The following is a 19,938-nucleotide window of genomic DNA, read 5'->3' as shown; positions in this document are numbered from 1 at the left end:
GGCAATGTTTTTTAGCCCAAATAAGCGCAAAAATACGCATGCCACGCACTTGTATCTTATAGATACGCAAAGGCAGCAACAACAACAGCAACGACAGCAATGGCAGCCGCATCAGCAGCTAGCAATGCAAATAACTTGGCACACAGTCGCAATATCGGACGAACCGACTGAGGGACGGCCATAGGACGCTGTGGCCATGCATGAGCAAAGATTCTAATGCAATTTCACTTGTGTCTTGGCTGAAAGATAAGTTGAGTTGGTGCAGGAAGAGGGAGCGGGAGTTGCGGGACTGTCGGACTAGCCGAGTGTGTGTGTTCTAGTCGACTTGGAGCTCCTATCCGTGCAGTTTTTGGTCTTGTTTATTTAGGACTCGACTGTATTCGGCTTCTGTTTTTGGACTGTATAAAAAATGCACAGCATTTTGTGGCTTTCCCTATGCCCTGTACGCTGCACAGCCAAGCTAAGGGGTATGCCCAGAGCAGATAGTGAATTTCCCTAACAAGAGCAAAGCAAATTGTTTTGGTTATAATATCTATTGGTCGAGCATACCCGACTGCACAGCATTCCTGCCTGTTATTATGTATTTTTGTGACTTTCTTTCTTGCTTTCTTAGTTTTACGGACTGCTCAGCTCGTCTGTGAGTTTCATTTGGTTGCCGTAATTAATTTGCTAGCCACAAAATGTGGCAAGCCAAACCAAACAAAACAAAGCGAAATCCTTCCCTTTTTGGCTGCATTGTTCAACTCGTTGTGGCTGCTGGTTTTGTTTATTTGCACGCTGGTCAGCCGCTTCGATCTCCTTCTTGACGTTGCTGCTCTGATCTAGACGTGATGCACATCAAACGACAAGGCGCATTTTTTGCGTACTTGAAAGCACTTTCGAAAATAGCGCCGTATTTAGGTTTTAGGTCGTTCTACCAAACGCATTCAATGCGCATCACTTTGACGTTTGCCAAGCTCTAGAAAGTCGCTGCAAAATGCTGCAGACAAGCGGACGGACGGACAGGCAGACAGACAAACAGACAGACAATCAGTCAGTCAGTCAGTTAGTCTCATGTTGTTGTTGTTGTTGTTGCACATTTGCACAGTAGCCACAAATAGCAGCAAGACGCGGTGTCATCAGAACTATTTCATATCTGTCTCAGAACTGCGCGCTGCTTTGCGGTGACAATCGACATTGCGCCATCAGGCGCCATAAACGAAACCCAAAACGCGAACACGTTTATGTTGGAGCAACGACCACTAAAAGACCCGCCCGCCCAGTCAGGCCGCACTATTTGTATTAGTCTGAGTGACGAACAAATGCAAACAAAGCACACGCAAGCTCGTAAAAACAAAATGGCGTTACAGCAAACTAAACGGTAAAAGGGCGCTAGTGCTGACACCTGACAGCTTGGCTGACTGACTGAATGACATATGGCCAAAAGGATAATCAACTGTTAGTAGTACAGACTTGGAATCTGCAGTTAAATGTAATTGCTTGCAGTTTTTATATACACAGTTTCATCAAAAAAATCTAAGCCAAACTATTATTTTCATTTACTTTTGCATAGGCTTTTAGCTTTTAAAATCAATATGGCTTTAGTGGCATTAAAAAGAAAAACTTGCTTTGTGACTTATAGTAGTCCAAATGCTTAAGCCAGCATTAAACTTTAATTGAGTTGAAGTCTTTTATCAGCTACCCGCAAGCTCTTGATAGGCTTAAGGCTACTTGAAGTATCTTTAAGCTTTAAAGCACTTGGCTAGTTGTCAGCTTGAAATCCGCTAGAGCAGTCAGCACTGTTTACAGCATAGAAATCATTGTGTTTGATATTTCTGCACAACGTCAGCGCAATCGAACACACCTGAGAAATCAATCAATCGATTTGTTCAACTGTAACAGACAACAGGCAGAGGCAGAGGCAGAGGCACGGGCAGGGGCAGGGCCAGGGCAGAGGCGGCTGCAAGGGAAGATAGCAGAAAGCGTTGGCAATGAGTTTTACAAGCAGAGCCGCAACATGTTGTCAACAAATTTGAACGCTCAATAAAAACGCTGACTAGCTGACTGCGACAAATAGCCGCTGGCAGTTTATACACATTTTATTTGGTTCGGCTTAAAAGCTAACGCTGCTTTCTGGTGGGGTAGTTCGAGGGGGCAGAGCTGGTGATTGCGCGGCGACTGCAGCACATGTAAATAACTTCAAAAAGCACAAAGAAGAAACAAAACAATGAAAATGAAAATATAAATAAAGCCGCCAAGCCTGCGGCTAAAAGTATTTCAATGTGAATGTGTGTGTGTGTGAGTGTGTGTGTGCTCAACTCGTGAATACATTGAAAAATTTAGCTTTGACTTTGTGTTCAGATTTAAGCAGAGTTGAAAGGTAGTCAAGAATGTAAAATAGGGTGCGAATGGCGCAGCTTCTCTAGTAGAGTTGAGAGCAGAGGGAAAGCGGCAAACTGAAGAAAACTGAACTGAAAATGCCAGCAATGGCCGAGCATAGCTGGAAAATCTTGTCAAATGCCTTTGACAGTTGCCCTCAAACGCACGCACAAATGCAGCCGTGTTCTTTCTCTCCCATTTGATTTACGTCCGGCTAAAATGAAGCGTGGAAAATTTTCACGCACACAGACAGCTACAGAGCGCATACCACGTAAATATTTGGAGCACAGGGTCGGGTCGAACGCTGGGAAGAAGGGGGTCCGCGTCGCTCAGCAGCAGCTGACAACTGTTGCCCATTTCCGTTTGGCCTTGTGCAATGGTCTGTGGCAGCACGTCAAAGTTGAAAAGGCATCTGTTGAGGTGCCCGCTCGAGTGTGGGCCGCTCCAGTTTTAGTTCCAGTTTCAAGCTTCTTCTTCTTCGTCTTCTTGATGCTGCCATTCATATTCGAAATCAGCTTAAATACTTACTTACAATGCGTGAACAAGTTCTGGCAACAACTTTTGCCTGCTGCCTGCCTGCCAACGAGAGAAGTCAACAAGCCGAAGCTGTCCCACTGCTCTCTCGTCGTCTATTTTTGGACAAGATTTGTTGCGTTCCATTTACACAGCACACCCACTGCCCCATGGCCCGCCCTCTTTCCAAGAAGAAAACTTTTTTACCTTTGACGCCGCCTTAAGGTAGCGCTACATAATTAGAGATACACATAGAAAAAGTTGTGCATATATACAGATATGTATATTCTGGGAGATTTTTACAGCAGCCTTGCGTGGGCGCCCGTGCGCTCCAATTTGTTGTCAGCAATATCTTTGGCATTTTAATACTTGGGCTAGCAAAGTTTCCAAAAAGGGCTTACCATTAAAAATGCAGCAGACGCTTTTCGTTTTTATTTTATTTTATTTGTTTTTTGCACAAAATTCAGTGGAAAATTGATTGCAAAATTGTTGCTATTTATAATTGATGTCGAAAATATTCCACATGAATTGAATGCTAATAAATTTCAAATAAAATAGACAGTCTCTTCAAAGATGTACTCAGTGATTAATGGACATGCAGCTAACAAAGACAAAGGCTGAGCAAGAAGCAGAAAAATGAAAATTAAACAAAATACGAATTGAACAAATGTCGCACACACATCCATCATAATCTATGGATCTAGTGAGTCAGTTTAGCCTGGCAGCGACAATTCTGACAACTTTTATGGCGCAGTGCGCGCATTTTGTGCAGATTTACAGGTTTTTAATTAATTTCATTCAATTCGAATGTATCAAATGCCGCCGCGGAGCCGCAAACTGACAGACTGTCGCCGTATTTTCCATTTCCATTTGCCGCTTTCCTCCAGTCGACACGACGTGGGCCGCTTGACGTTGGCTATATATCCCATATGAATTGATTTGCTTCTCTTCTCGTATATAGACATGTATTTTATATATAAAATTATGCTCTTAATTTGCCTCATGTGTTAAATGGCGCTGCACTTTGGCTGCCGCCCGACGCAGAACTGTCAAAGTTTCTAGCGTCATTTGCCATTTTTTCTGATATATATATTTTTTTGGTCTTCTTTCGATTTTGTTGTATTTTGTTTATTTATTGCATTTTTGTGCTGCAGACATACGTATATTGTTGTTGTTGTTGTTGTTGTCTGTGCATGTTTCGCATTTTGAGCGTCGCGTCGCATCTTAATTGAGTATTTTATGTGCTGTTTATAATTTATGTAGCTATAATGGCTGCTAAAACGAACTTTTCTATCAGCCTAATGGAAAATGAACCGATTAAATATCAGCTAACAGCAGTATGCAAAAGTGTGGCCAAGCATGAAGTTAATAATAATTATATATTTTTATTATAATTTAAAGTAAATATTAAAATACATTCTTTACCATATTAAAGAACTTTTTAGGCTAAGCATTTGGTTCACTGACCTCCATGAATTACTAAATCTATTATTAAAACCTATTTATTATGTCTTGTGTATATAAATGAAGAAAAATAAACACAAAACATTTGTACATTGTGCAAAGAATTATTATTATTTTTTTTTGTATTAATAATTTGTTGTTTTATAGCTTGTGAGACACACTTGAAATGTCACATTTATTATTGTTCTTATTGTATTTTTTATAGCGCTTTATAGTTTTCTGTGAATCTATTGTCAAAACATTAATTATAATACAGCTAAATACATATTAGTAGGCAGACGGCAGCTGTTTTTTTTTTTTTTCCTAAAAGTGCTTAAGATTTATTAATCATTATCAGCACAAATGTTTTGCTGTGTATTAAGTATTTAGTTTTGCATTTTCTATCTAGTTCTTCTGCTCACTTATGTGCACAGTGGGACGACATTTGCCGGCCGGTATTTGGCAAAAAATGTAGCGAGAAATTAGTTTATGAGGCCAGGCAAACTTTCCTGTGGGCGTCAAGAGACGAATCTCATTGAAACACTCACATTCAAGGCTAATCTATATATGTATGTATATATGTATGGAAAACATAAAGTAAAGAGCAAAGAATTCTCTAGATGTACATATAAAAAAGAAATGTTTATTATATGAATTGGTTCTTTCTTCTGTTGCCCACCTGTAGGCCACAAATAACAATAGGAATTCGGTGCGTCTAAGCCAAAGTCTGACAATAAGTAAATTATAAAGCATAATATATAGGATGCATGCTTAAGACTTAAGACTGTATACTATGTATATACTTATATGTGTATATTTTATGACCCTCATTTTTTCGAAAAAAAAAAAAAACAACGAAGAAATCCACAGTCAACTTGGCAAGAAAAATAGCATAAAAATTGCCTGAAAATATTTCTAAATATTTGTATATAGCGCAAGTTAAATAATCAGACAGATTATGCATACGTTATAAAAATAACAAAAGCCAAAGCAGCGAAAAACGTTTTTCAAACCGACTCAAGCGAATAAAGAAAAGCGACAGCTACAACAACAACAACAACAAGTAGAGTGTCGACAAAATGGTCAAAAATAAAAGCTGCAAAAAGCGTTGGGAAATATTTTAACGCCATCAATGCACTCTCAACCTCTCCCTGTCTCACTCTCTCTCCCTCTCTCACACTTGCATTCGCTTCGCCTTTGTGCCTATGTAAATGATAAACACCTGTAGCCTGAGTATACAATACGTAAGAATCGCAGCTTGCCGCCGTTTTCCAATCGTATTCATCGCTTCACGGCATACGCAAATGCAAATACAAACACAAATACATATACCTGCGACACCCACATGCAACAAATTTTTGTGCGGCAACATTGTTGCATTTTCGAAGCAAATGTAGCGTCAGCTGGCGCTTTTCGCTTGTTGGCCGGCGCGCTCAACTGTTACGCTGGCGCGCACAGCGTAATGGCTAAAACGACGCCATTTTGTTTTGTACTTTGAATTATGGTAATAATCAGCATTTATATTGCAATGGCTTTGCTCTTCTTGTTACCAACTATTATTGTTTTATTTAAATTACGTATACTTAATATTCTCATAATCCCGACTCTAAAACTAAAATCCCTTCTAATTTATTGCATTAAGCATGAAATTGTTATGGAAAACATGCGCTTTACCTGAGCCCCCATCGCCCACCCCTGCGTCTGCACTGTGGCCGAAATTGGCAAATGTTTGGCTGCATTCGCGGGGCCACTTAATTACTTTGGCATTTGTCACAGTTTTGGCCGCATAGTTTTGCGCTAGGAACCCCTGTCGCTAGTGCGATGAAATAGGTAGTCGAATATAAGAAAAATATATTCTCTATATATAGAGAAAGAGAGAGAGAGATTTGATATATATTCTGTATTTTGGTTCAAGATGACACACAATTCGATGGCAGGCGCATCAGCAGGCATTTTGCTCCACTTGAGACTAATTGTTTGTCGTGCCACGCCCACAGCGGGAATCCTGCATGACAAATTGCCAGAGACTGTCAAATGCTGTGCTAATGAAAGCGAAATACCGCATAAATAGAGACTAAATTCGTGTTCAAATTCCAATTCTAAATCGAATCCAAATACTGTGCGTCTGCTGTTTGTTTCTGATTGGGCAGGACATTAGCTTTATAGCGCTGCTTGGCAACCGTCGTTAAGATATCAACGCGTAGATAAATCATTCAAATGCTATTTCATTATTATTATTATTCATATTTTCGCTTTTCTTTACTTGTTTCTCTTTCTTGCTGTTCGCTCGCCGATGATTTTTGCCGTGAGTTGTGGGCGTTACATACGCCCCGTTGGACGGTTTGGCTCATGTTGTGTGCAATTAATAAATTTAATTAAGATATAACGTGCACTGCCCGCAATCGTCGCGCTTTCAAGTGTGAAAATTATGAAAATCTTTACGTTTTTGCACTAAACGAAATTTAGCATGCAAATTTCAGGCAGCGGAATTAGCGCACAGAAATGATGTACGCCCAACACTGAATACAGAGCCCATAAATCAGTGGGGGCTTTAGTTGGCGTTCGGTTAGTTTTTAATTAAATCTGGCGTGGAATGCAGATGCGCTGCATTTAAGTCTGACTGGCCCAGAACTGGCCAGCCCCGCCCAGTGGAGTGTGTGCTGGGGCCAAATCAATTGGCGCCCGCTTCAAGGTCGACGCCGCCTAACGAATCCTGAAACTCAACGAAATTGCTTGTTAAACCAATATAAATAATTTAAAATCGAATCTAACGTAATTCCATTTGTAGAAAATTCACGTCGGCCGTGAGCCGCATAAATTCAATCCAAATGACCCACACAGCACATAAGCAATGCTATCAGTGTGGGGGCCGCCAGTGCTGCCAGAGAGCAGCAGCAGTCTGGTGGTTGGGTGGTTTTGCATTGCCTCTGCTGTTGGCTGCCAAGAAACGGGCAACCACAACTGCAGTTTTGTTGTACTTCGTTTGTTGTGTTTGCTTTGCTCATAAACTTTATGTGTGTACGTGTGTGTGTGTGTGGGTGTGTCTGTGTCTGTGTGTGCGTGTGGTGGTGACGTGTGGTTGTGGCATAGACTGCGGCTGCTTTTGGCTTGCACGCAATTGAGGGGCGTGCGAGCAGAGCGGGCGGGTCAGCAAAATTACGCTTGACAAATGCTTGTTGCATAGCACAAGGCACAAGAAGAAAAAAAAACAGGAAAAATAGAAAACACATTCCAAAGCCAGCTGTGCACACACACACACACACACACTCAAACAACAACGGCAATTGCTTACCTGGCTGCTATCAAAGGACTTGTTTTCAATTGAACTGCAGGATCATTTAGAAGCTCCACAGCAAATAATATTAACAATGCCATTGTGCAAATAGTTGTTGCTGTCGAGGCCCTTGAGGATGTGTGTCCACAAGGAATAGCAAATATGGAAGACATACGAGCATATGACATAAACAGAGTCCAGCTGAGAGAGTGTGCCAAAACTATACGAAAAATAGTTTGATAATAAATATTTTAAAGATTTGTGTGAATTTAAGAAGAGTATTTTAAGGGAATAGTAAGTGTAGAATAATGCAATAAATAATAGTCCAATATGCTATATAAATAATTTAGATCGCTAGCTAGTCCATATCGTTAAAGTCTTCCCTCTCCCTTTTCTCTTTTCTCTCGCATTTTCATCTCCTATAATTTCACATAGCTGAGCTGTAAATTATAGCTTAAATTATTTTAATCCCAAATAATATATACTTTTACAACGTTTCTTCTTCATGCTTATCTTTTACACTATACAACAAGCACAAGTGTAATATATTTTTTTTATGGTTCTAATTTTCAATTTGCAATTTTGAGTCATCGCAAAATTATTGCGAAACTATGCGCGGCGAAAAAGTTTTCGTTGGCTATTATTGTGATTGTTATTGCTATTGTTGTTGTTGTTGCTGTAGCTGGTGCTGTTGCCATTTGGCATGCGCTCTGAGTGCCCAATAATATTTGCAATTATTTATTTCAATTTGCGAGCGTCGTGCACAGCGCCGGCATCGCAGTCGACGGCTCAGTTATTGCCAAACCATCAAAATATGCGCCATGAATAATATGCACTATCCTAACCGCACCTCCTGCTGTAAGCGTGTGTGTGTGTGTGTCTGCTGTGTGTTGCCCATGAATCGATGCTTAAAACGTGCGAAAAACTTTTATGTTCTCAAGATTTTTGCAACTTTGAACTTTTGAGAGCTGCAATATGCACTCGCCTGCTGCGAATGAGGATAGGAGAGTATGAAGATGATGCAGCATACGACATGACGACATCACACACACACGCAGCACAACATTTGGCTGGCAATTAGTTGAATTTCGTTTGGTCTTTGTAATGTTTATGAATGAAATTTGCGTTTCAATTGGTGTCCAATAAATTGCAATCACACTCGGGCGCACCTTAATTAATTTGTAGATCACAAAATTATGATTAGCGACAAGCGTGCAGCTGCTTTCGCTGCCTCTGCCTCAGCCGCAGTCGCAGCCAGCTGGCAGCCTTGAGAGTCCGTTGACCAACATGGCGCAGCGCAACACGGCGTATACGCAATGTGGGCGCCTAATTAGCGTATATAGCATATACACATATGATGTTCAGTTATTATTTATGCTGCACGCCATATATACATATATGTTCAGTTATGACTGATTTCTAGCCATACATTTCGCCATCTCACTCCCCCCCCCCCCCCCTCCTCTCTCTTTGCAGGTGAGTTGCACGTTCATGTTCTTCCCGTGTTATTGATGCTTTTTGTGTATGGCTAGCATTGAAGCCTACAAATGTGGCCAGAGAGTGTAAGTGTATGTGTCTGTAGAGATGTAAACACATGTGCGTGGCGAACAGCAGCATGAAGGCAGGCGAGAGCTCAACAAGCTGAAGCACAGATACCCTAACTTCTGTGGCTCTAGCTGAGCAGTATATGAATTGAAAAGTGATATGGAAATACTTTGAGATAAATTTAAAACATATACATTATTTATTTAATTTCTGTAAATTTGTTTAGCCTATATTAAGTAGCTAGAATACCCTGTGCTTAGGGTATGCTAGGCCATAATTTCAATAGCACAGCAAACTTGACCGTTGTTGTCAAAATGTGCAAAGGAATATGTTGCCTGTTGCTGTTGTTCTTGTTGTTGTTGTTGTTGTTGCAAACGAAATGTTGGCCAGGCCAAAAAATAGATTTGTTGTTGTTGGCGTCTGGAAAGGCGCGTCAAACGTCGACGTCATTAGGCACACAAATTATTTGCTGCTAATGCTCGGCTCTTGGCTATTTGTAGTAGTAGTAGTTGTTGTTGTTGCTATTGTTGCTATTGTTGCTGTTGCTGTTGTTGCTGTTCTGTTTGTTTGTTTTACAAACGCGCGCTATACAATCAAAACGCTGGCGCTCACACGCAGCGTGAGGATGCAGAGAGAGAGAGAGAGAGAGAAAGAGTGGGGTGATAGTTAGGTGTAAGAGGTAGAAAGAGGGAGAGGGGAGCGGGAGTGTGGGAGTGACGCAGCGATCAACATACACCTCGACTGCTGTTTGCTAAATGAATTATTCAGTTGTTTGCGTGTGAGTGAGTGCGTGTATATGTGTGTGTGTGCGTGGCAGTCTTTTCTTTTTCAATGTTTCATGCATAATTAAGCATTTTTGCAATTAGATGTATGTGTGCATGTGTGTGTGTGTGTGTTTGTGTGTGCGTGCGGGCAACTCTTAACCCCTGCCTCCCAACAGCAACACAAGCAACTTAATTTGATTTATTTGTTGGCTCTTCAAAATTAAATAATTGCAGGTGAACTTTTAAACAAAGTTTAGTTAATTGAAGCTAAAAATTGTTTACTAACAAATATTAAGCAAAATATATAAAGCATTTACGCTGAAGCTGTTGCCAATTCACTTTAATATTTAGTTTATGAATCAATCCTTATAGCTCGGCGAATTATGCATTAAGATGACGTTGTTCAAACATTGTCTAATTGGATTTTAAGCAGCTTTTTCAAACAAAACTCGCGCGAGTAACTTTGTGCATTAAGTAAATATTTATACGCACTCGGAGAGTTTATGGCCAGCTCTTATAATCTGCATATTTCTTTAATCAGGTGATGCCAGCCGCCCGCCCACAACATTTCTTGATTATTGTTGTTGTTGCTGTTGTTGGTTTGCTTTAGAAACTTTGAATGCTGCGCTCTGTTGCCGACGCGTGTGTGTGTGTGTGTGTGTGTGTGTGTGTGATAAAAACACATAAACAAAATATTTAGCCCTGAATTGTTTGCCAAAAAATGTTCATGCTTCTTCTAGTCAGAGCAGTGCTATTGTTGTTGTTGTTGTTGCTGTTGCTGTTATTGTTGCTTATTATGCTTTTTTATTGTTTAGCCGGCTAGAGCAACAACAATGCCAAATTAAATGTACAAAACCTAAACACAAGACGCTGCCTGCCCGGCTGGCTAGTCGCACAATGTCTGCTCTCTAGCATTTCCACTATTTTCTTCTTTTTTCGTTTTTCCTTTTTGCTTTTCTTTTCGCACAATAACTAAATGTGTAGAGCGGCAACAACAACAGCAACAACTATGGTACTCATGTAGAAAAACTTGCGAAATATTTTCCACTTGGCACGCAACATGGCCGTTGCCATAGCAGAGGCAAGAAGAGGATCACCGAGCCAACAAGTTGAATTTTACACTTTTGATTTTTTTTTGCTCTAGTCTTTATTGCTGTTGTTGTTGTTGCTATACCCCCCCAATTTATTTTTAATTTGTGCTTCTCGCCTGATCTGATAAAAACTAAATGCAGAACATATTCCGGCCAAGTGTTTATTGTTCTCTACTTGGATCCGCCCACTTGAGACACTTACACTTTGGAGCGAAGAGCTCGTTAGAGCTGCTGGTAAAGGGCGTTCAGTTGTTGTTTGTTGGCCTGCCTGGTCACGCCCACACAGCATCCGGTCGATGCCAGCCCACAAAATGAATGTAGCATACTGTGCGTGCCTGTGTGTGTCTGTGTCTGTGTGTGTGTTTGTGTTTTTGATTTGGTGCAGTTGCCAAAAGCAACCAACGTGTGCACTTGATTAAAAATAGTTTTGCCAAAATGCTCGTGCGGGTGGCTAGCAACAACAACGGAGACGACGGGATGACATCGTCATATAGTGTGTTTGTTCTGCTCTATCATTGAAAATTCTATTTCAATTATTGGGCATGTATGAGTGTGCGTGTGTGTGTGTGTGTTACATAGCACTTAAATGTCAAATTTTGTCTATGTTTCACATTTTCTTGACTCTTTATTTTTGTTGCAAATTAAATTTTTATTGAGCGTATCGTTTGGGCATAATTAATTTTAATTGAGGACACATACACACAAACACACACACACACACACATGTCCTATTTATATGCTGCTCGTGGGCCGGAACAGCAGTCGCCAGGCCATGAAACGGGCAGACAATTAACACAATGTCGCAATCCATGAGCCCTCTAGCCACTGATCCGTAGCAACAGGCATCAGCAGGCGCCTTAGCACATTCCATGCATAGCAAATCAAATCAAATTTTGATTTGTTATTGGCAAAGCCAAAACTAATTGATAAATTTTTGATTTGTTTATGTATTTGCAAATGTTGTTTACAGACTGTCAAACAAATTTTCACAACATAAAGGTATAAACTATATATCCAAGATATACACACATATAGTATATATGCATACATATGTATGTCTCGTAACGAGGAAGTCGAACAAAACATTTTCGCCTGAGCAAAGTTCAGTGCAGAGGCTTGCCAAAAATAAATAACAAAGTAAAAACTGACAGAATATTTATTTACTAGTTGCTAGCGTAGTGAATGATAAATATGAGCTTAATTGATGGCATATTAAATTGTTTCAATATTTTGGTTCGATTTGCAAAGACTTTTGGTGCATTAAAGCAGCAGTTTGTCTTGCATAAATAAACTTGAAGCGAACTTCGCTCGGGCCGACACTGCTAATGCCACTGAAAACTTATCAGACAAACGCTACGCAGACACACATACGCACACTCACACATACACCCACGTATGGTATACACAAAGAGCACACACAATACGCATTGTGCCCGAAGTGCTACAATAAGGCATCACATCCTGGACAGGCACTGGACTGGCAGTTGGCGTCATTACAGGCCTCCGCTTTGTATGCAAAACATGCTGCCAGACAGAGTAAGAGAGAGAGACAGAGAGGGAGAGTGAGCCAGTGAGTGTGTGAGTCCAAATGACTTTTGTTGTACTGCAATTGTTTGGTCAGGTAGCACGAAGCGAAGCGACTGGCCAGCCGCAGGCGTTGACTGTTGCCCACAACTCATTTGCATGCAGTAAACGCAGCTGAAACAGCTTTAATTCAATTTCGGCTGCAACAGTGTGCAGTAGTGTGTGTGTGTGTGCGTGTGCGTGTGTACTTGTGCAGTGCTCGCTTATTAACCGGCTATTGTGTTGTGGCATTTGTCAATTCTACAATTCTCAGATTTCCTTCAATACTCGGCGTACTGTTTGCTCAGCCGTGTGCCATCAATCAGTGCGAATATGTCAACAGCATAAAATGTTGTTTAAATTAAAAGAGAGCCACACAGAGCTAGAGATAGTGAGAGTGAGAATCGGAAAGAGAAGCGCTCATAATGCCAGTTAAGTCGACTATCGATAGTCGACGCCCACCTCAAACATCTCCAGCACCTCGAGCACCTTCAGTCAGTCACTCAGTCAGTTGGTCAGCCGTACACGTCATACCGTCAGCAGCTCGGGTTCCACAAACGTGTTGCTGTTTGACGCTCGATTCGACACTCGATTCGATTTAACTTAGTTTGCCGGTGCGCGCTCTCCACGTTGGACAACAAAAAATATTCGCGCTCCGCGTTCCGTCTCGACTTGCCAATCAAAACTGATAAAGCGCAGCGCCATGATTCACTTCGCAAAAGTCTTAACTTAATCGCTTACTTAAGAACCGAAATACAAAATAGCAAAAAAATAAGAGTGTATTGATAAGATAAGCTGAGTACAAAGAGAGTGCGAAATAGCTCGAAGAGTAAACAAAAACAAGTAAATAATAATAATACATAAATAACGAAATTTTGTGCATATGAATTATAGATATTCAAGTAAGAGCTGAAGTAAGTTTAGCTAGATATAGCAAGCAGATATATATATGTATAATTTATTTTTATTTAGCAGCTGTGACTCACAGTTCTCTGATAAGCTCTGCTCAAAATTAAAAAAACATTTTTCAATGCTGATTTTTTTTTCGAGTTTAGTTTGTTTATTTATTTATTTATTTTTTGTTTTTCCATTGCGCGTGTCCATAACTAACACGTTTTGTCAAATTGTTCGATTTAGCTGCTGCTCTTAATATTTTATAGAATATATATTTGATATTTTTCTGCTGCCCCGCTCGCCCGCGCTCCCCCCCTTTTGGCGTATATCGCTGACACTTGTCATGTTGCGATAACATGCGAAATCTCTGAACGCACCAATAAGGCAATAACAACTCGCTGCATATTAAAACTATAAAAATTGAACAACAAAAAAATAGATTGTTATTAAATATCTATATAAATTTTATAGTATTAGAGACAACTCGTTGTCGTTGTAGTTAAACAAGTTTTCAGCGCTATGACCAAAAATTAAACAAATATTGTAGAGGGAGAGAGAGAGAGAGAGAGGGAGAAGCAGTTGTTGTTGCTGTTGAACTGTGCGCTTCTTGGCTCTGTACTTTTTTTACTGTCTAATATTTATATATGTATATTTTAGTTGTTGTTTGGTTTTTTTTTCTTAAATGAGTTCTGTCTATGACGTCTGCATATTGTTTACAAATATACGTTTGAATATTGTAGTACATATTGTGGCTACATATACAAACACAGCGACACATGGCGTTTAGCTGCTGCTGCTGTTGTTGTTGTCTTTGATATATTTGAATTTTGTTCTGTCGAATTCTATTCACGAGCTGTGGCGCTTGCATAATCCTCGCTTGTCGAACCTGTCAGCAATGTTGCCGCTGCCGCTGCCACTGCCGCTGCTGCTGCTGCATCTGCTATTGGCATTCAAATGAATATGTAAACGTCGCGTAAATTGTTTTACAATAAAAAATACACATATAAGCAGCTAACAAACACAGGCAAAGAGATAAAAATCAAATCAACAATTCGCCACGTCACGTTGCTATAAAGGTCAGCGTTTAGCACGTTTTGCATTTTTTTAATCAATTTCTGTTTCTGTTTGGCTTCTTATTTGTTGTTGGTGTCTTGAAATTTAATGTGCCATAAAGTTGGCCTAGCTGTTAAAGCTGCCACAGCTTGATTTATGCTCGCCACTAGCAGCGCTGGCGGTGGGGCAGTGGCAACGTGCAGATAAACTGCAAATAAAACTTAATGTTTATGCAACCGACAAATTGCCAGGTTAAATGCGAGTCTCGTACGACAAGCATCGATTATGTCGAATTGTAACATTAACAGCATCCTGTTTCCTGTTGCCGAGAGGAAGTGCCAGCCGCAGACACAGAAAGAGACAGGGCACACACACACAAACACACAAACACACACACGTTGAAACAACTAGACTGAAGTGTTGCTCCCAGCATAGCATACTTTGCGGGCGCGCCTTGGCTTCTTGTATAGCTGCTGGCATACACCAGAGCATACATAATTGATGTTTACAGCGCAGCAGCAACAACAGCATAGGCAAGCACTCACTCACACACACACACACACACACACAGAGCGAGAGCAACAGAATGAGCGATGCTAACAGCTGCCACAATTTCCGCCGCAACTTCCGTTGCGTTTTGAATGATTAGTTTTGTGCATGGACAGTCGAAAGCCGTTGGCTGGCTAGCTGGCCAAAAGGACTGTTGCTTGTGGCCATAAAATTTACGACTTGACTGCCAACGGGCTAGCACTTTGGCCTGGCTTATGTGCGATAATAGTGTACCCAAATAAAACGTCAGCAAAGGTACGCAATTTATGAGCCATGTCGAACGTGGTTCAGTCTGCTCTAAATCAACACTAATAGACAACTTGAAGCTGCAAGCCTTAATCTATAATTGAATGTGCGTGTGTGTGTGGGTGTGTGTGTATTTTACATATAAACTATGCAAGCTCCCTTCGATTTCAGCAATCCATCTAGTCAAAGTATATGTAGAACACAGTGCAGACAGCAAAATAGTTGGGCGTTTCAATGGTATAGTTGACATAGCCATCCTTTTCGGCATCCCAGAGGAAGTTGGCCATCGAGTAGAGGCCCTGCATTAGATATTCGCCTACGGTGATCAGCACTATATAGCGATATCGATCGAAATTGAGTAGCTTGATGCGCGCCTTAATGTCCTCGGCGACCTGGGCGGCCATGTGCAGAGAGTACTTGGGATGGAATGTGTAGTCATCGGCATAGTTCTTATTCATTTCGGACTTAACAACAATCTCGAGGCGTTCCTGTTTCATGGGATTCTTCGGCTCCAGGCGGTAGGTGGGCGCATAGCGCGGGGCGGGCTTTGCTGCCGCTGTTAATGCCGCACCCATCGATGGGCGGCCCTTTTCTTCATCTTTAGGTTTCTTTTCTTTGGCCTTTGGTTTCTCCTTGACCGCCTGTTCGGGTCCGGCTGCCTCCTTGCTGGTTGCTTCGGGTACGTTCTCCTTGCTGCCGCGCTCCGGGGATTCGGCCATGATCGAGCTGAATAAATCCCAGCGATTTATTTATTTTTGAGGTGTGAAATACAGTTATGTATCGATTTCCAGATTTATTCAAATTGACGTGACAGTTAAGAGCACAGGAACTGAAATGAGCTCGAACTGACGACATGAATGTTATATAAATGTGAATTTGAGTTTGAGTTTGAATTGTATTGACATAAACGTTGCGCATACGCCTCATTGGCATTGCATATTGATGGACAAGGTGTTGTCAGCTGCACTCGTGTCTCGTTCGCGTCTGTTGAATGCGACTTGGAGCGATTTGAGACCAAAACAAACCACTTGCATTTTGGCTAGTGTCTGGCTGGCTGCACAAAAATAGAATTGGCAATGGCTTTGTGTTGGCTGCGTGTGGACAACATGTCGCGCCAATGAGCGAGCGAGCATCAAAGCTATGTTGCGGCAGTAGCAGCGGCAGCGGCAGCGGCAGCGGCAGCACCACTCACATCTGGGCTGAGGCAGGACCACGCAGCGGGGCTGGGGCAGCTGATGGCGACGTTGATGCCTGCCAAGCGGAAACAGGCGTCGCGTGGTGCAGCGCTTGCGGCAAGTGTCTATCGTAGATTCTTGTATTCTATTGTTCTATTGTTGTTCGTATGCGTGCTCGTGTGCGTGTTCGGCCGTCTTTGTTTTGCTCTGTTGCAACAACGGCTTGCCGTGGCGCCCCACATTAATTAACAATAAATGTGGCAAGTGAATTATGTAGAGAGATTTGGAATTAACTGCGCAACCAACAAACTCGAGCTGCTGCTGCCGGCTGTCTAAATATAGCTCCATTCACTAGCAGAATAGCTGAGTAAATAGAAACCTTTCGCTATTAATAGAACTAACTGAAACGAGCAATTGCCAAAAATAACAGAGGCAAAGAAGAGGAGCTCAGCCAAAATGGTACATTTGACAAGTGCATGTCAGTCCAATGCACAGCTCGTTGGCAAAGGGTGGATGAAAACGGTATTTGTTCATCTGTTTGCGACGTTTCTATTTGCGGACAGAGCTAAAAATGTTGACAAACTGTTGCATAACTTGGGGCGCGTCTGGGAATGTCGCGCTCGCCTGATGCAATAACGGTCAGTGCCAAAAACTTCAGCGCACTTACAGCTATTACAATTACTTCACACACACACACACACACGCACACCTAGTCAGTTTATTAAATATGTTACATTGAAGAACAAGTATTGACAAGTGCGTAAATAAACACAAGGCAAAGAAGCATTAACAGAAACTAAACAAAAAAAAAAATTGCAAAGAAAAGCAGAGAGAAAAAAATACAAAATTGACAAGAAAATGAAAAAAAGAAAAGAAGAAAAGAACAACCAAGTACGCGCGTTGCTAAGTTTTCACTGCGCGGGGGCGGTGCTGGGTGTAGGGGTGGCTGGGCGTATTCACCACTAAGTAGGTTACTTGGCAGTGCTTAGCACAAATAACTAGCACACGGGCAGCTGCGTCATTGGCTTTGCCGCCAAAGGGTGAACATTAAAATAAATAAGTGCGCAACAGTGCGGCTAAATAAATAAATAAATATATTTTAAATATATAACCATATATATATATATAATTGTCTTTATGAGAGACAAGTTCTGTACAATAGTTGCGTGGGTTAGGCGATAGCTCAATAGATAATAGCACTAAAATAGCTACAATTTATAATAAAAATAATATTTCCAAGCTCTGAATTAAATATTACGTATACGTCGCATATTTCATGTAAGCAAATCAATTAACATTTATATATCGTTTGTTTTTTTACAGAGTCTACGCACAGCGTGGACGGCGGCCCTGCATCGTGGCGTTTAACGCTCGATCAGGATCTAATTGATACGCTCAAAGGCAACTTTCCCAGTTGGTTTCAAAGCCCATCAGGCGCCACAGCAGCAGCAGCAGCAGCGACAGCCGCAGGAACAGCAAACAAGCCACAAACACCACAGAATCAACAGCAGCAGCAGCAGCAGCAGCAGCAGCAGCAGCAGCAGCAGCAGAAGCTGGTGGCCAACAGCAACATACCCATAAGCATCGATACCAAATCAGCCAACGGCAGCAACAATACACTCCAACAACAGCAGCAGTCGCAGCAGCAGCAATCGACCATACTAAGCAGCTGTTCGTCATCCGCCTCGCCCGCCTCATCCATAAGCTCAAACTGTTCCAAGAAATCCAACAGCAGCTGCAGCAGCAGCAGCATCAGTAGCGTGAGCAGCTGCAGCAGCAACAGTTCCAACTGCAGCTCCAAGTCGGTTAGCGCAGCGACGGCTCAACGTTTGCTCAACAAGTCGACATCGACGTCGCCCAATAAGAGCCTGACACGCACACTAAAGGCCACACAAAAGACGCACAATAGTAGCCCCAAGGTTGGCCAGCTGGTCAAGTCCGCCTCGCTGCATAGTCTGAGCAGCGGCAGCGGCAGCAGCGCCAGTGGCAGTGGCAGCAGCGGCTCATCGCTGCTGGCCACCATCTCGTCATCACCGCTGGCCACCGTCGAGCTCATCTCGAGCGGCACCTGCAACGGCCTGCTGGCCACACGGCTCAGCGGCAAGGCCTTGGAGCATACCTTTCAGGATATAATATTCCTGCACGACGCCTACGACGATATGTCGGAAGGTATATAAAGATGATTTATGATCTGATTAATTAATATTGGCTAACAATTGTTTATTCACTCGCCACAGGTGAACAGCGTCTGGAGGCGACGTTTCTGGGCAGCAGCGATGATGGCAACAATTCCGATTGCTATGATCCACGACAATCACCGCCAAAGGCCATTGTCGACTCTAGTCCGTTACAGCCGGCCATGGATAAGAATAAAGAATGTGAGTACAGCACTAGAGACATTAGCTAACCTAGAAGCAATGCCTAAAGATCTCTAACTTAGTCGCTCTTTAGACTTGGCCCTTAGTTAGCTTGTTTCACTCTCGTTTCGTGTTTACATATTTGGTGCAAACGCCCACGTTTTTTAACCAACTTGCGGCTGTTTGACATTTGTCAGCTTGTTTTGTTTTATTATATTTCGCTTTGGCTTTTCTTAGTCATACATTGGCGTCGATGTTGTCGTTGTTGTTGTTGTTGTTGACGCTGACCAACAGAGGCTGCCTCATCATTAACAGCAGCAGCAGCAGCAGCATCATCATCTCTTGCTCATTATCGACTTGGAGGCAAAAGTCTTAATGAAGCTGTCAGTGCGCCGCAGGCACTTAAGGCGTGCACATGCTGTGCCACGCCCATCAGCCAATGCGCCCACTGCAACTGAACAGAGAAACTCATTCATGGCCCGAACCAGGCATACAGAAAATTGTCAACAGTTTTTCAATTTTTTTCTTCTTCAGATTTTTTCCTTTTATTTGGCCTACATATTTGCTTGGCATTTTGAGTGAAGAGAAATAATCTTATTCGTTTTGAATGGCCTGAATATGTGCATATATATGTGTAAATCTATATTTGAGTGTATATCTCTCTCCCTCTCTCTCTCTGTCTGTGTGTGTCTCGCATAGCCGCTAATAGTTTTGACAGCTCTTGTCGCCTGCGCTTGGCTGGCATTTTGACATTTTTGTCGGTGTTTAGTGGCTGCCAAAATGGCCAAAATAGCCCCAACCCCTAGCGAAAAGTTCACAACACCCTGACCCTGACAAAAGGCGCCAATTATTTGCAAGCATTTCGCAATGCACTCTCCCCCTCTCTCTCTCTCTCTCTCTCTCTCTCTCTCTCTATCCCTATCCCTCTGTGCTAGCTTTTTATTTAGCTTTTTGGCAATATTAATAGTCATATAAACTGCCAAAACCAATGGCCAGCCCAAATTTCCGGCAGGCAAGTACACACACACAAACACACATACCCAAAAACCGTTATCTAACAAATAAACATGAACTGCATATTAGCGTTGAGCAAAAAAAAAAAAAAGGCCAAAC

At 41.9% G+C, this 19,938-nt stretch overlaps 2 protein-coding genes across 3 annotated transcripts in view; one reads left to right on the top strand and one right to left on the bottom strand.

Annotated features, from left to right (window-relative positions):
* The window catches only part of Mrtf (Myocardin-related transcription factor), a 41,021-nt gene that overhangs the window by 12,548 nt on the left and 8,535 nt on the right, over window positions 1-19,938 (top strand). The window contains exons 2-4 of one of the 2 annotated variants that reach the window (XM_089258989.1): window positions 17,792-17,985; window positions 18,019-18,637; window positions 18,706-18,846. In XM_089258989.1, coding sequence (XP_089115115.1) covers window positions 17,792-17,985; window positions 18,019-18,637; window positions 18,706-18,846 — 954 coding nt within the window. Of the gene's footprint in view, window positions 1-17,791; window positions 18,638-18,705; window positions 18,847-19,938 lie in introns of both variants that reach the window. The other variant, XM_018100952.3, reaches the window with a different exon arrangement.
* LOC108651363 (dynein light chain Tctex-type protein 2B) lies at window positions 15,368-16,121 on the bottom strand. The gene has a single exon (XM_018100979.3). It carries the CDS (start codon window positions 16,010-16,012, stop codon window positions 15,473-15,475), a length of 540 nt encoding a protein of 179 aa, XP_017956468.1. The 5' UTR covers window positions 16,013-16,121; the 3' UTR covers window positions 15,368-15,472.

Source organism: Drosophila navojoa, chromosome 4 (genome assembly GCF_054131105.1).
Source record: "Drosophila navojoa isolate 15081-1374.11 chromosome 4, UAZ_NAV_1.0, whole genome shotgun sequence".
Taxonomy (NCBI): Eukaryota; Metazoa; Arthropoda; class Insecta; order Diptera; family Drosophilidae; genus Drosophila; species Drosophila navojoa.
Note: the sequence above shows the minus strand (reverse complement) of the source record. Positions and strands in the feature narration are given on the sequence as shown.